This window comes from Coregonus lavaretus (assembly GCF_964263955.1).
Source record: "Coregonus lavaretus genome assembly, chromosome: 16".
NCBI lineage: Eukaryota > Metazoa > Chordata > Actinopteri > Salmoniformes > Salmonidae > Coregonus > Coregonus lavaretus.
The window spans coordinates 38437451-38451731 of record NC_140003.1 but is presented as its reverse complement, the minus strand read 5'-3'; the positions used below and the strand labels follow the sequence as shown (position 1 = coordinate 38451731).

The 14281-nt window shown below is 44.2% G+C and overlaps 1 protein-coding gene across 1 annotated transcript in view; it reads right to left on the bottom strand.

The window, feature by feature from the left end:
• Nucleotides 1-9423, bottom strand: part of LOC311143760 (interleukin-1 receptor accessory protein-like 1) — a gene marked incomplete at both ends in the record, with an annotated part of 289988 nt that extends 280565 nt beyond the window's left edge. The window contains one exon of the mRNA XM_084179638.1: nt 9342-9423. Within this exon, the coding sequence (XP_084035764.1) occupies nt 9342-9423 (82 nt within the window). The remainder of the gene's footprint in view (nt 1-9341) is intronic.
• Between the last annotated feature and the right edge of the window lie 4858 nt (nt 9424-14281).

Below are 14281 nucleotides of genomic sequence, written 5' to 3'. Positions count from 1 at the left end.
CCCCCCCTCCCCCCCGCCACCACATACACACACACTTTTTACCCTCAGAACAGCCTAAATTCGTCAGGGCATGGACTCTACAAGGGATGCAGACTTTTGTTGACTCCAATGCTTCCCACAGTTGTGTCAAGTTGTCTGGATGTCCTTTGGGTGGTGGACTATTCTTGATACAGACTGGAAACTGTTGAGCGTGAAAAATCCAGCAGCGCTGCAGTTCTTGACAGAAACCAGTGCGCCTGGCACCTACTACCATACCCCGATCATTGGATCATTCCCTCACCCTCATGGTGTTCTCCTGCAGCGGCAACAATGGTGAAAGGAGGTAGGTCAATGTCATTCGTTGTTAGACGGTCCAGTCTCTGCCTACTCCCCAGCAGCTCTCTGAACGAGTCCGGTAGTGCAGCAGGGACCTTCTTCACCACCTGCTGCAGCAGCCTGGTTGACTTTATGGAGGAAACCTCCGCCATGTCGCTGGCAGATTTCCACCCTCTTCTTGCAGGTCACCCAATTTTGTGAACAAGCCTGGTCCAGAAGCTGACAGAGGTCAGCACTCTGATCTGGATAAGTGGGTTGTGAAACAGTGGCTCCTCCATTATCCATGCTCATGGCCGTGAAACATCTCTGTGAACAGATAGTATTTTCCACGCCCAAAGCACAGCGTGGTAGAACAGAGAAATGGCTGACATATCGACCTGCTCCAGATCCAACAGGAACAAGTGCCTGTCGTACCCAAGGTCCCCTGCTATCCTCAGAACATCCCAATCAGTGTCTCTCCAGCACACCCCCTGCTGGTACAGACGAAAAGCTGTCACTCTGGACCCAATGTCCACCAGCCCTTGGCCCCCCTCATGCAAAGGGAGGTGTAACACTGCTGCGCGTGTCCAGTGTTGGTAAGACCAAAATAAATCCACCTGTAACCTCTGTAGTTGCTTATCAAGACTCTGTGCGGGATCCAACAACATCAGCCTGTGCCAGAGAATTGAAGCGGCCATGTTGTTAGCGACCAGGATTCTTCCCCTGAAAGACATCGGTGGCAACAACCACCGCCATTTAGACAACTTAGCCGCAACCTTGTTCACCAGCCCTCCCAGTTTCTCTTCTGAAACTCTGAGGTCCATGAGAACACCCCTAAGAACTTCATCCCTACATTGCCCCACTGTAACCCCCCAGGAAGACTAGGAGATCCTGCTCTGGCCTATTCCCCCATAATGAGACCCTCACCCTTCTCTCAGTTCACCTTAGCTGATGGTGCCCCCTTAAACAACACTAAAGCCCTGATGACCTGCTAGTGAGAGAAATAGAGAGAGCCAGAGAAAGAGACAGAGAGAGAGAGAGACAGAGAGAGAGAGACTCAGATAGAGAGAGAGACAGAGACGGAGACAGAAAGAGAGAGACTCAGAGAGAGAGAAAGAGAGAGAGAGAGAGCGAGAGAACACAAATGAAAAAGAGAGAGAACACAAATGAAAGAGAGAGAGAGAGAGATAATGGAGAATAATGGAGAATAATGTTATATTGAGGAGGAGTAGGCCCTTTCCTATTTCTGCATAACAATTCCCCCGTGCACAAAGTGAGGTCCATACAGAAATGGTTTGTCGAGATCGGTGTGGAAAAACTTGACTGGCCTGCACAGAGCCCTAACCTCAACCCCATCGAACACCTTTGGGATGAATTAAAACACAGACTGCGAGCCAGGTCTAATCGCCCAACATCAGTGCCCAACCTCACTCTTTTGGCTGAATGGAAGCAAATCCCAGCAGCAATGTTCCAACATCTAGTGGAAAGAGTGGAGGCTGTTGTAGCAGCAAAGGGGGGACCAACTCCATATTAATGCCCATGATTTTGGAATGAGCTGTCCGACAAGCAGGTGTCCACATACTTTTGGTCATGTAGTGAATCTAAGAGTGTTGTATTCAAAGGCAGGGCAGGGTGCTCTTCCCTCCCCACAGACTTAAAAGCCTGTGGGGAGGCAGGCCGAGCAGGCCTGGATGTGTTTAATGATGTGTACTGTTTGGCTTCAATGGACCATCTCTGTCTCTCTAAATATCCTCTCTCTCTTTCTGTCTGTCTCGTTTCTCTCCATGACTCTGTTAACCCCCTCTCTCTCTCTACTCCTCCTTTCTCTCTGTCTGTCTCTCTGTCTGTTTCTCGTTCTCTCTCTTCCTGTCAATTGTTTTCTCCATCTCTCTCTCTTTATCCCCTCTTAGGGCCTGGAATCTTTACTGGTCAGGTAATGTGGTCAGGCCAGGGAATACTACTGCGTCCTGTAGGGCTGTGTCCTAGTCTGTCTGTGTTAGAGATGTCTACAGGGTGTCTCACTGACTGGCTGGGGGAGCAAATCTAACACACTGTCAGCCTGGCCTTGGTCTGTCCACTGCACAATCACACAGCATTGGAAGACATATAGACTGGTTAGTGAGTCTAAACACACACCAACGCTGATGGACACACACACACACACACACACACACAAAGAGCAAACAACTCTCCGCTCCAATTGTTATTCAACGTTGTAGTGTCTGGCTGGCCACTAAAACCATCACCAGTGTCAAGCGCACAAACACACACACACACACACACACACACACACACACACACACACACACACACACACACACACACACACACACACACACACACACAGTCTAAAAGCCATGGGGAAAGACATTAGCTGGAGTAACACAGGCACATCCAGACTCCACATCGGATAATTACGGGATTTTGGAGTGCTGCAAACTCTGGGAATGCCGTCCAGACAGCGGGATGGGAAAAACAATTCAATAGCAGCTTTATCCAGTCTCTCCCGAGGGCTTATCAAGCTTTCCCTGCCGATCCCTTGTGCACAACTGTTCAAGGCTGTACAATTCCTAAAAACTCCCATACCCTACATATTGAAGAATAGAGAATTCCCATCGGATCCAAAATGCTGAATAGATCAATTAATGAAAATAAATGTTATTACAACAATGGAAACACAATATAACTGTTTATTCTCTCACTCTGTTTTTCTCAAACCCTCCCTGTCTCTTACTTGGAGTGGAATCTGATTTAAGTCGAGAAAACCGACAAGCGAGAACGGCCTTTACACTTGAGGAGTAAAGTAGAAGTCTGTCTGTGTGTGTGTGTGTCTCTCTCTGTGTGGATGCATCTGATTGTGTGTGTGTGTGTGTCTTTAATTGCAGCAGTGAGAGTCCACTGTGCTCAAACTCATTTACCTACACTACAGTAGCTTGCGAAAGTATTCACCCCCCTTGGCATTTTTCCTATTTTGTTGCCTCACAACCTGGAATTAAAATGGTTTTTGGGGGGTTTGTATCATTTGATTTACACAACATGCCTACCACTTTGACGATGGAAAATATTTTTTTATACAAGAAATAAGACCAAAAAAACAGAAAACTTGAGCGTGCATAACTATTCCCCCCCCCCCCCAGTCAATACTTTGTAGAGCCACCTTTTGCAGCAATTACAGCTGCAAGTCTCTTGGGGTATGTTTCTATAAGCTTGGCACATCTAGCCACTGGGATTTTTGCCCATTCTTCAAGGCAAAACTGCTCCAGCTCCTTCAAGTTGGATGGTTCCGCTGGTGTACAGCAATCTTTAAGTAATACCACAGATTCTCAACTGGATTGAGGTCTGGGCTTTGACTAGGCCATTCCAAGACATTTAAATGTTTCCCCTTAAACCACTTGAGTGTTGCTTTAGCAGTATGCTTAGGGTCATTGTCCTGTTGGAAGGTAAACCTCCGTCCCAGTCTCAAATCTCTGGAAGACTGAAACAGGTTTCCCTCAAGAATTTCCCTGTATTTAGCGCCATCCATCATTCCTTCAATTCTGACCAGTTTCCCGGTACCTGCTGATGAAAAACATCCCCACAGCATGATGCTGCCACCACCATGCTTCACTGCGTGGATGGTGTTCTCGGGGTGATGAGAAGTGTTGGGTTTGCGCCAGACATAGCGTTTTCCTTGATGGCCAAAAAGCTCAATTTTAGTCTCATTTGACCAGAGTACCTTCTTCCATATGTTTGGGGAGTCTCCCACATGCCTTTTTGCGAACACCAAACATTTATTTTTTTCTTTAAGCAATGGCTTTTTTCTGGCCACTCTTCAGTAAAGCCCAGCTCTGTGGAGTGTACGGCTTAAAGTGGTCCTATGGACAGATACTCCAATCTCCGCTGTGGAGCTTTGCAGCTCCTTCAGGGTTATCGTTGGTCTCGTTGTTGCCTCTGATTAATGGCCTCCTTGCCTGGTCCATGAGTTTTGGTGGGCGGCCCTCTCTTGGCAGGTTTTTTGTGGTGACATATTCTTTCCATTTTTGAATAATGGATTTAATGGTGCTCCGTGGGATGTTCAAAGTTTCGGATATTCTTTTAAACCCAACTCTGATCTGTACTTCTCCACAACTTTGTCCCTGACCTGTTTGGAGAGGTCCTTGTGTAACCGGTGTGAAATAGCTAGCTAGTTAGCGGTGCGCGCTAGTAGCATTTCAATCGGTGATGTCACTCGCTCTGAGACCTTGAAGTAGATGTTTCCCTTGCTCTGCAAGGGCCACGGCTTTTGTGGAGCGACGGGTAACGGTGCTTCCAGGGTGACTGTTGATGATGTGTGCAGAGGGTCCCTGGTTCAAGCCCAGGTAGGGGCGAGGAGAGGGACGGAAGCAACACTGTTACATTGATGCTGTTGACCCGGATCACTGGTTGCTGCGGAAAAGGAGGTGGTCAAAAGGACAGTAAGTGTAACCGGTGTGAAATGGCTAGCTAGTTAGCGGTGCGCGCTAGTAGCATTCCAATCGGTGACGTCACTTGCTCGGAGACATTGAAGTAGTTGTTTCCCTTGCTCTGCAAGGGCCGCGGCTTTTGTGGAGCGACGGGTAACGGTGCTTCGAGGGTGACTGTTGTCAATGTGTGCAGAGGGTCCCTGGTTCAAGCAAATCTGTTACACTTGGTCTTCATGGTGCCGCTTGCTTGGTGGTGCCCCTTGCTTAATGGTGTTGCAGACTCTGGGGCCTTTCAGAACAGGTGTATATATACTGAGATCATGTGACACTTAGATTGCACACAGGTGGACTTATTTTACTAATTATGTGACTTCTGAAAGTAATTGGTTGCACCAGATCTTATTTAGGGACTTCATAGCAAAGGGGGTGAATACATATGCACGCACCACCGTTATTTATCATTTCGAATTTTTTGAATCAAGTTATTTTTTTCATTTCACTTTTCATTACAGGTTGTAATGCAACAAAATAGGAAAAACGCCAAGGGGGATGAATACTTTTGCAAGGCACTGTACAGGAAAACAGATGTCCATGACCTTTGAAAGAGAGAACATTAACCAAACAGAGGCTTAATCTACTACACTACAGCACGTCATCACCTGGGTTCAAATACCATTTCAAATATCTCAATTACTGTCATATACAGTGCATTCGGAAAGTATTCAGACCCCTTGACATTTTACATTTTAGTCATTTAGCAGACGCTCTTATCCAGAGCAACTTACAGGAGCAATTAGGGTTAAGTGCCTTGCTCAAGGGCACATCGACAGATTTTTCACCTATTCAGCTCTAAATTTTATCTTACATCCTTATTCTAAAATGGATTCAATTGTTGTTGTTTTTTACCTCATCTATCTACACACAATACCCCATAATGACAAAACAAAAGCTGCTTATTTGTAATTTTAGCAAATGTATTGATAAAAAACGGAAATATCACATTTACGTAAGTATTCAGACCCTTTACTCAGTACTTTCTTGAAGCACCTTTGGCAGCGATTACAGCCTTGATTCTTATTGGGTATGATGCTACAAGATTGGCACACCTGTATTTGGGGAGTTTCTCCCATTCTTCAGATCCTCTCAAGCTCTGTCAGGTTGGATGGGGAGCATCGCTGCACAGCTATTTTCAGGTCTCTCCAGAGATGTTCGATTCGGTTCAAGTCCGGGCTCCGCCTGGGCCATTTAAGGACATTCAGACTTGTCCCGAAGCCACTCCTGCGCTGTCTTGGCTGTGTGCTTAGGGTCGTTGTCCTGTTGGAAAGTGAACCTTCGCCCCAGTCTTAGGTCCTGAGCGCTCTGAAGCAGGTTTTGATCAGGGATCTCTCTGTACTTTGTGCCGTTCATCTTTCCTTCGATCCTGACTAGTCTCCCAGTCCCTGCCGCTGAAAAACATCTCCACAGCATGATGCTGCCACCACCATGCTTCACCAGGTTTCCTTCAGACGTGATGCTTGATATTCAGGCCAAAGAGTTCAATCTTGGTTTCATCAGACTAGAGAATCTTGTTTCTCATGGTCTGTGAGACCTGTAGGTACCTTTTGGCAAACTCCAAGCGGGCTGTCATGTGCCTTTTACTGAGGAGTGGCTTCCGTCTGGCCACTAACATAAAGGCCTGATTGGTGGAGTGCTGCAGAGATGGTTGTCCTTCTGGAAGGTTCTCCCATCACCACAGAGGAACTCTGGAGCTCTGTCAGAGTGACCATCAGGTTCTTGGTCACCTCCCTGACCAAGGCCCTTCTCCCACGATTGCTCAGTTTGGCCGGGTGGCCAGCTCTAGGAAGAGTCTTGGTGGCTCCAAACTTCTTTCATGTAAGAATGATGGAGGCCACTGTGTTCTTGGGGACCTTCAATGCTGCAGAAATGTTTTGGTACCCTTCCCCAGATCTGTGCCTCGACACAATCTTGTCTCGGAGCTCTACAGACGATTCCTTCGAACTCATGGCTTGGTTTTTGCTCTGACATGCACTGTCAACTGTGAGAACTTATATAGACAGGTGTGTGCCCAATCATTTGAATTTACCACAGGTGGACTCCAATCAAGTTGTAGAAACATCTCAAGGATGATCAATGGAAACAGGATGCACCTGAGCTCAATTTCGAATCTCATAGCATAGGTTCTGAATACTTATGTGAATAAGGTATTTCAGTTTTTTTTTTTTAATACATTTGCAAACATTTCTAAAAACCTGTTTTCGCTTTGTCATTATGGGGTATTGTGTGTAGATTGATGAGGACATTTGTATTTATTTAATCCATTTTAGAATAAGGCTGTAACGTAAGAAAATGTGGAAAAGGTCAAGGCGTCTGAATACTTTCCGAATGCACTGTACATTTGAAGTAAATATTCAGATATATTTTATTTGTAAAGACAAGTAGTTTAATATTTTAATGTATTTGAAAATACACCTACAAAGTATTTGAAAATACTCAAATACACTGACTCAAACATACTCCCGTGCATTTAACCCAGGTATTTCAAAATAGTATTAGAAATAAGTATTTGAAAACACTCTTCAAATACTCAAATAAAAGCACTTGTTTTGGGCTGTGCATTTGAAAATACTCCAATAACAGAAAAAAGTATTTTAAATACCATACTGAAATACACATGTATTTGAACCCAGGTCTGGTCATCACCACCGGCCAGTCTGACAGACAGACAACAGTCACAGGACCATGGTTTGATGAGAGGAGGGAGAGGAGGGGAAAAGAGAGAGAGTGAGATGAGGGAAAAAGAGAGGGAGTGAGAAGAGGGAAAAAGAGAGGGTGAGAAGAAGGTGACAAATGAAAAAGCAGGTTAATAAAAAGAAAGGGAGGGAGGTTGTGTGTGTGTGTGTGTGTGTGTGTGTGTGTGTAAGATTTTCCTCTTGGTCTATTCTATTGAGTTCCTGAGCGAGATGACTGCTGTATGAATCAGTTCCATATGTATTTTTGTGCCTACCTTCGTAGCTAAATGCACACAATAACCCAGTTGATGTGAGGCTGTCTCCATCCGTAAAGTGTGAGATGACAGAGAAAGGGAGTGTAGAGGACCACTAAGTAACCAAACTGCAGGGGTGACACAACATGACCATTGACTGGTTGCAAAACTAACAGTAACTTACAAAAGTTACTGGAATTTTCTGTTGGGCTACAATCTTTGTTTGGTAATTTAAACTTGAATAACTTAGAAAAAAGTATTCATATAAAATACACTTGTTTTTCTTCATCTTTATACACTGAGTGTACAAAACATTAAGAACACCTTCCTAATATTGAGGTGCACCCCCTTTTGCCCTCAGAACAGCCTCAATTCGTCGGGGAATGGACTCTACAAGGTGTCTAACACGTTTCACAGGGATGCTGGCCCATGTTCACTCCAATGCTTTCCACAGTTGTGTCAAGTTGGCTGGATGTCCTTTGGGTGGTGGACCATTCTTGATATACATGGGAAACTGTTGAGCGTGAAAAACCCAGCAGCGTTGCAGTTCTTGAAACAAACCGATTCGCCTGGCATCTACCCCATACTCCGTTCAAAGGCACTTAAATATTTTATTGGTGTGCCCTTGAGCAAGGCACTTAACCCTAATTTCTACTGTAAGTCTTTCTGGATAAGAGTGACTTCTAAAATGTAAATGTCAACAACAAAAAACATACACAATCCATGTTTCAAGGCATAAACATACTTTGTTAACCTGTCTCCCCTTCATCTACACTGATTGATGTGGATTTAACAAGTGACATCAATAAGGGATCATAGTATTCACCTGGTCAGTCTATGTCATGGAAAGAGCAGGTGTTCTTAATGTTTTGTACATTCATGTGTCCATATTATCCTTGAGTTTCTAGGGGAAAGACCATATGGTTTAAGAAAAACGTGCCTAATTAATTAAAAAAGCATCTAATCAATGACATCATTTGCAATTAACTCTGCAACTCTTCCAACTATTGAGTTTTACGTTTACAAAGACATAATAAAATAACTAAAAACAAGTTTCCAAAATTCCACACACACACACACACACACTAAATACCTAGAAATGCTAATGTCACGTAAGCCTTATCACAGACACACACAGACACAAACACAATCGATGAAGGGAACATATCAATAACTCAAGAAAGAGATAACCCCCACACACACTGCAGTGTAGCAAATTTTACACTCGTCTGACCACAGCCGGTCAACTCAGTACTTTACCTGGTAAAGACCCGCCTCTAGTAGGAATCTCTGTCCAGATAACTTTAAGGCTATAGGGGGAACGCTAGCTAGCTCTGAAATGTGTAATTCAGTATATCAGTCATGTTTAAAATTCAGATAGCAGGCAGGTAATCATGCTCCATCCATTCACCAAAAATGTCAAGTCCACATTTAAAAACCTCATCAGACATCTAGTGAATAAGATTGACTCAGACAGAGAAATGGGGAAAGGGAATGCCCTTAATTACTTCAGCTCCATGTCTTTTATCAAGGCCAGAGGAGACACACACACACAGAGACAAAACACAACGCCCAATCTCCCAACACAGGGGGCCACAGGAAACAGAAAGTAGATAGAGGAAGAGGAAGTTATGTGTATATACCTGAGCCTCTCTTGGAGACTGTCTTCATGCTGCGGGACAGGGTGACGTACAGCAGAATCAGGAGAGGGATAGGAGGCCTCATCTTCCACCAGACCTAGCAGCCTGAGAGACAGAGAGAGAGAGAGAGAGAGGGACAGAGAGAGGGAGAGTGAGAGTGAGAGAGAGAGAAAAGGGAGAACAGAGTGAGAGAGAGTCAGATAGAGAGCAAGAGAAAGAGAGACAGAGTGAGTGAGAGAGAGTGAGATACAGAGAGAGAGAGAGGGATAGATAGAGAGTGAGGGAGAGAGAGAGTGAGTGAGATACAGAGAGAGAGAGACAGAGAGAGACAGAGAGAGAGCGAGAGAGAAAAAAAGTCAGCCATCTTTCAATACAAGATCAAGTTTCCCCTCGTCCCCCACATCGAAGACAGCAGAGCCATCAGAGAAAATATATGTTGTATTAAACCCACACATTCACACACACACACGCACATGCACACACACACACACACACACACACACACCTGTCCTCACATTCCCTAAGGGCGTCTAATGACTTCCTCTGGTGATTGTAATAGAGACAAGTTATCATAGCAGGAGCTATTTCAAGAGGTACCATTCCCTGGCAGAGATGCTGACAAATCAATAAAGACATAATTACATGTGTAAAGAACACCATTTTTAACCACCGGCTTCATTCAAAATGGAGGAGTGTGAAGGTTGGGATGAGGGGGATTTTAATTCACACAAACACACACACATATACACGGACACAGACACACACACACACACACACACAATCACTTTCCTATAGAAATTATCCCAGCAGGCTCTATTGACCTTGTAGATCATGTTAATAGATGAAGGCGGTAGGTTGATTCGTTCTGTGGTTCATCTCATGGTGGTAAACAACATACTCTAACACGTAGTAACTGACTCTAATGACTAGACTGTGATATAAAGACAGAGAGAGAGAGAGAGAGAGTGTGTGTATGTGTGTGTCTGTGTGTGTGTGTGTGTGTGTGTATCACATTAAAGAGTAATCGATTTCCTGGTGATTAACTGTAACTGAATAGCATGAAGTGTGTTGAGTTTGGAGAACAGACATCAACACCATTTAGTCCACATTAACCCTCTCTGATGTGGTGCTACAGTGCAACATATGCTGCAAGGTGTAATTTGATTGGGTAATCCTTTGTCCTTTCCAGTGACGTGCTTTTCGATTGGTCACTCTCTGTCCTCTGGTGTGCTGTTAGATTGGGCAAATACACTACACGATCAAAAGTATGTGGACACCTGCTCGTCAAACTTCTCATTCCAAAATCATGGGCATTAATATGGAGTTGGTCCCCCCTTTGCTGCTATAACAGCCTCCACTCTTCTGGGAAGGCTTTCCACTAGATGTTGGAAATTTGCTGCGGGGACTTGCTTTAAGATTTCCCTTCACTGGAACTAAGGGGCCTAGCCCGAACCATGAAAAACAGCCCCAGATTCCTCCTCCACCAAATTTTACAGTTGGCACTATGCATTCGGGCAGGTAGCGTTCTCCTGGGATCCGCCAAACCCAGATTCGTCCGTCGGACTGCCAGATGGTGAAGCGTGATTCATCACTCCAGAGAACATGTGTGTGTGTGTGTGTATGTGTCTATATGAATTGGAAGTTAGATGGAAAACACACAATATTTAGCTGGAGGCATAAAGATGACAACTAGAGCAGCTTGCTAAACAGGAATGTATTCTAGAGCGTTAGTATTGAACATTATACATTTGACTGTTCTATAGAATTCAGTGCTCTTTAGCATGAGGAAATGATGGCCTTCTATCCCTGCTAATATATCCACCATTTTATTATATCATTCACCAGTACCAAACAATCAAAACAAAGCTTTTGAAAAAACCCTTATTTGGAAAAGGCCTGCAGATGCAAACACAGTTGAGTGAGTGGGCTGGGCTGGGTTCAGGTAAAGTGTTTCTATTGACAATTGAAATGCACACAATTCCGGTGGCTACTGTAGGAACAGGGGGGTCAGAGGTGACAGCGATCATAGACTGAGAGGAGAGGAGAGGAGAGGAGAGGAGAGGAGAGGAGAGGAGAGGAGAGGAGAGGAGAGGAGAGGAGAGGAGAGGAGAGGAGAGGAGAGGAGAGGAGAGGAGAGGAGAGGAGAGGAGAAACAATAAACGGCCTTGGGAAGAGTGGAGGGTGTTCAAAATAAAATAAAATGTTATTGGTTGCATACACATATTTAGCAGAAACGTTTGTGTTCCTAGCTCCAACGGTGCAGTAATATCTAACAATACACAACAATAAACACAAATCTAAAAGTAAAATAATGAAATTAAGAAATATCGAAATATTAGGACGAGCAATGTCGGAGTCCGGAGTATATATACAGTGGGGAAAAAAAGTATTTAGTCAGCACCAATTGTGCAAGTTCTCCCACTTAAAAAGATGAGAGAGGCCTGTAATTTTCATCATAGGTACACGTAAACTATGGCTGACAAATTGAGGAAAAAAAATCCAGAAAATGACATTGTAGGATTTTTAATAAATTTATTTGCAAATTATGATGGAAAATAAGTATTTGGTCACCTACAAACAAGCAAGATTTCTGGCTCTCACAGACCTGTAACTTCTTCTTTAAGAGGCTCCTCTGTCCTCCACTCGTTACCTGTATTAATGGCACCTGTTTGAACTTGTTATCAGTATAAAAGACACCTGTCCACAACCTCAAACAGTCACACTCCAAACTCCACTATGGCCAAGACCAAAGAGCTGTCAAAGGACACCAGAAACAAAATTGTAGACCTGGACCAGGCTGGGAAGACTGAATCGGCAATAGGTAAGCAGCTTGGTTTGAAGAAATCAACTGTGGGAGCAATTATTAGGAAATGGAAGACATACAAGACCACTGATAATCTCCCTCGATCTGGGGCTCCACGCAAGATCTCACCCCGTGGGGTCAAAATGATCACAAGAACGGTGAGCAAAAATCCCAGAAACACACAGGGGGACCTAGTGAATGACCTGCAGAGAGCTGGGACCAAAGTAACAAAGCCTACCATCAGTAATACACTACGCCGCCAGGGACTCAAATCCTGAAGTTTGCTAGAGTGCATTTGGATGATCCAGAAGAGGATTGGGAGAATGTCATATGGTCAGATGAAACCAAAATAGAACTTTTTGGTAAAAACTCAACTCGTCGTGTTTGGAGGACAAAGAATGCTGAGTTGCATCCAAAGAACACCATACCTACTGTGAAGCATGGGGGGTGGAAACATCATGCTTTGGGGCTGTTTTTTCTGCAAAGGGACCAGGACGACTGATCCGTGTAAAAGAAAGATTGAATGGGGCCATGTATCGTGAGATTTTGAGTGAAAACCTCCTTCCATCAGCAAGGGCATTGAAGATGAAACGTGGCTGGGTCTTTCAGCATGACAATGATCCCAAACACACCGCCCGGGCAACGAAGGAGTGGCTTCGTAAGAAGCATTTCAAGGTCCTGGAGTGGCCTAGGCAGTCTCCAGATCTCAACCCCATAGAAAATCTTTGGAGGGAGTTGAAAGTCTGTGTTGCCCAGCGACAGCCCCAAAACATCACTGCTCTAGAGGAGATCTGCATGGAGGAATGGGCCAAAATACCAGCAACAGTGTGTGAAAACCTTGTGAAGACTTACAGAAAACGTTTGACCTGTGTCATTGCCAACAAAGGGTATCTAACCAAGTATTGAGAAACGTTTGTTATTGACCAAATACTTATTTTCCACCATAATTTGCAAATAAATTCATTAAAAATCCTACAATGTGATTTTCTGGATTTTTTTTCCTCTTTTTGTCTGTCATAGTTGACGTGTACCTATGATGAAAATTACAGGCCTCTCTCATCTTTTTAAGTGGGAGAACTTGCACAATTGGTGGCTGACTAAATACTTTTTTCCCCCACTGTAAGTATTTGATACTTCAAAGTCAAACTTAATATTTGGTACAGAAACCTTTGTTTGCAATTACAGAGATCATACGTTTCCTGTAGGTCTTGACCAGGTTTGCACACACTGCAGCAGGGATTTTGGCCCACTCCTCCATACAGACCTTCTCCAGTCTCCTTCACTGTATCACAATTCCAGTGGGGTCAGAAGTTTACATACACTAAGTTGACTGTGCCTTTAAACAGATTGGAAAATTCCAGAAAATGATGTCATGTCTATAGAAGCTATAGGCTAATTGACATAATTTGAGTCAATTGGAGGTGTACCTGTGGATGTATTTCAAAGCCTACCTTCAAACTCAGTGCCTCTTTGCTTGACATCATGGGAAAATCAAAAAAATTGTAGACCTCCACAAGTCTGGTTCATCCTTGGGAGCAATTTCCAAAGGCCTGAAGGTACCACGTTCATCTGTACAAACAATAGTACGCAAGTATAAACACCATGGGACCACGCAGCCATCATACCGCTCAGGAAGGACACGTGTTCTGTCTCTTAGAGATGAACGTACTTTGGTGCGAAAAGTACAAATCAATCCCAGAACACCAGCAAAGGACCTTGTGAAGATGCTGGAGGAAACAGGTACAAAAATATCTATATCCAGAGTAAAACAAGTCCTATATTAACATAACCTGAAAGGCCGCTCAGCAAGGAAGAAGCCACAGCTCCAAAACCGCCATAAAAAAGCCAGACTACGGTTTGCAACTGCACATGGTGACAAATATTGTACTTTTTGGAGAAATGTCCTCTGATCTGGTGAAACAAAAATAGAACTGTTTGGCCATAATGACCATCGTTATGTTTGGAGGAAAAAGGGGGTCGCTTGCAAGCCGAAGAATACCATCCCAACCGTGAAGCACAGGGGTGGCAGCATCATGCTGTGGGGGTGCTTTGCTGCAGGAGGGACTGGTGCACTTCACAAAATAGATGGCATCATGAGGAAGGAAAATTATGTGGATATATTGAAGCAACATCTCAAGAC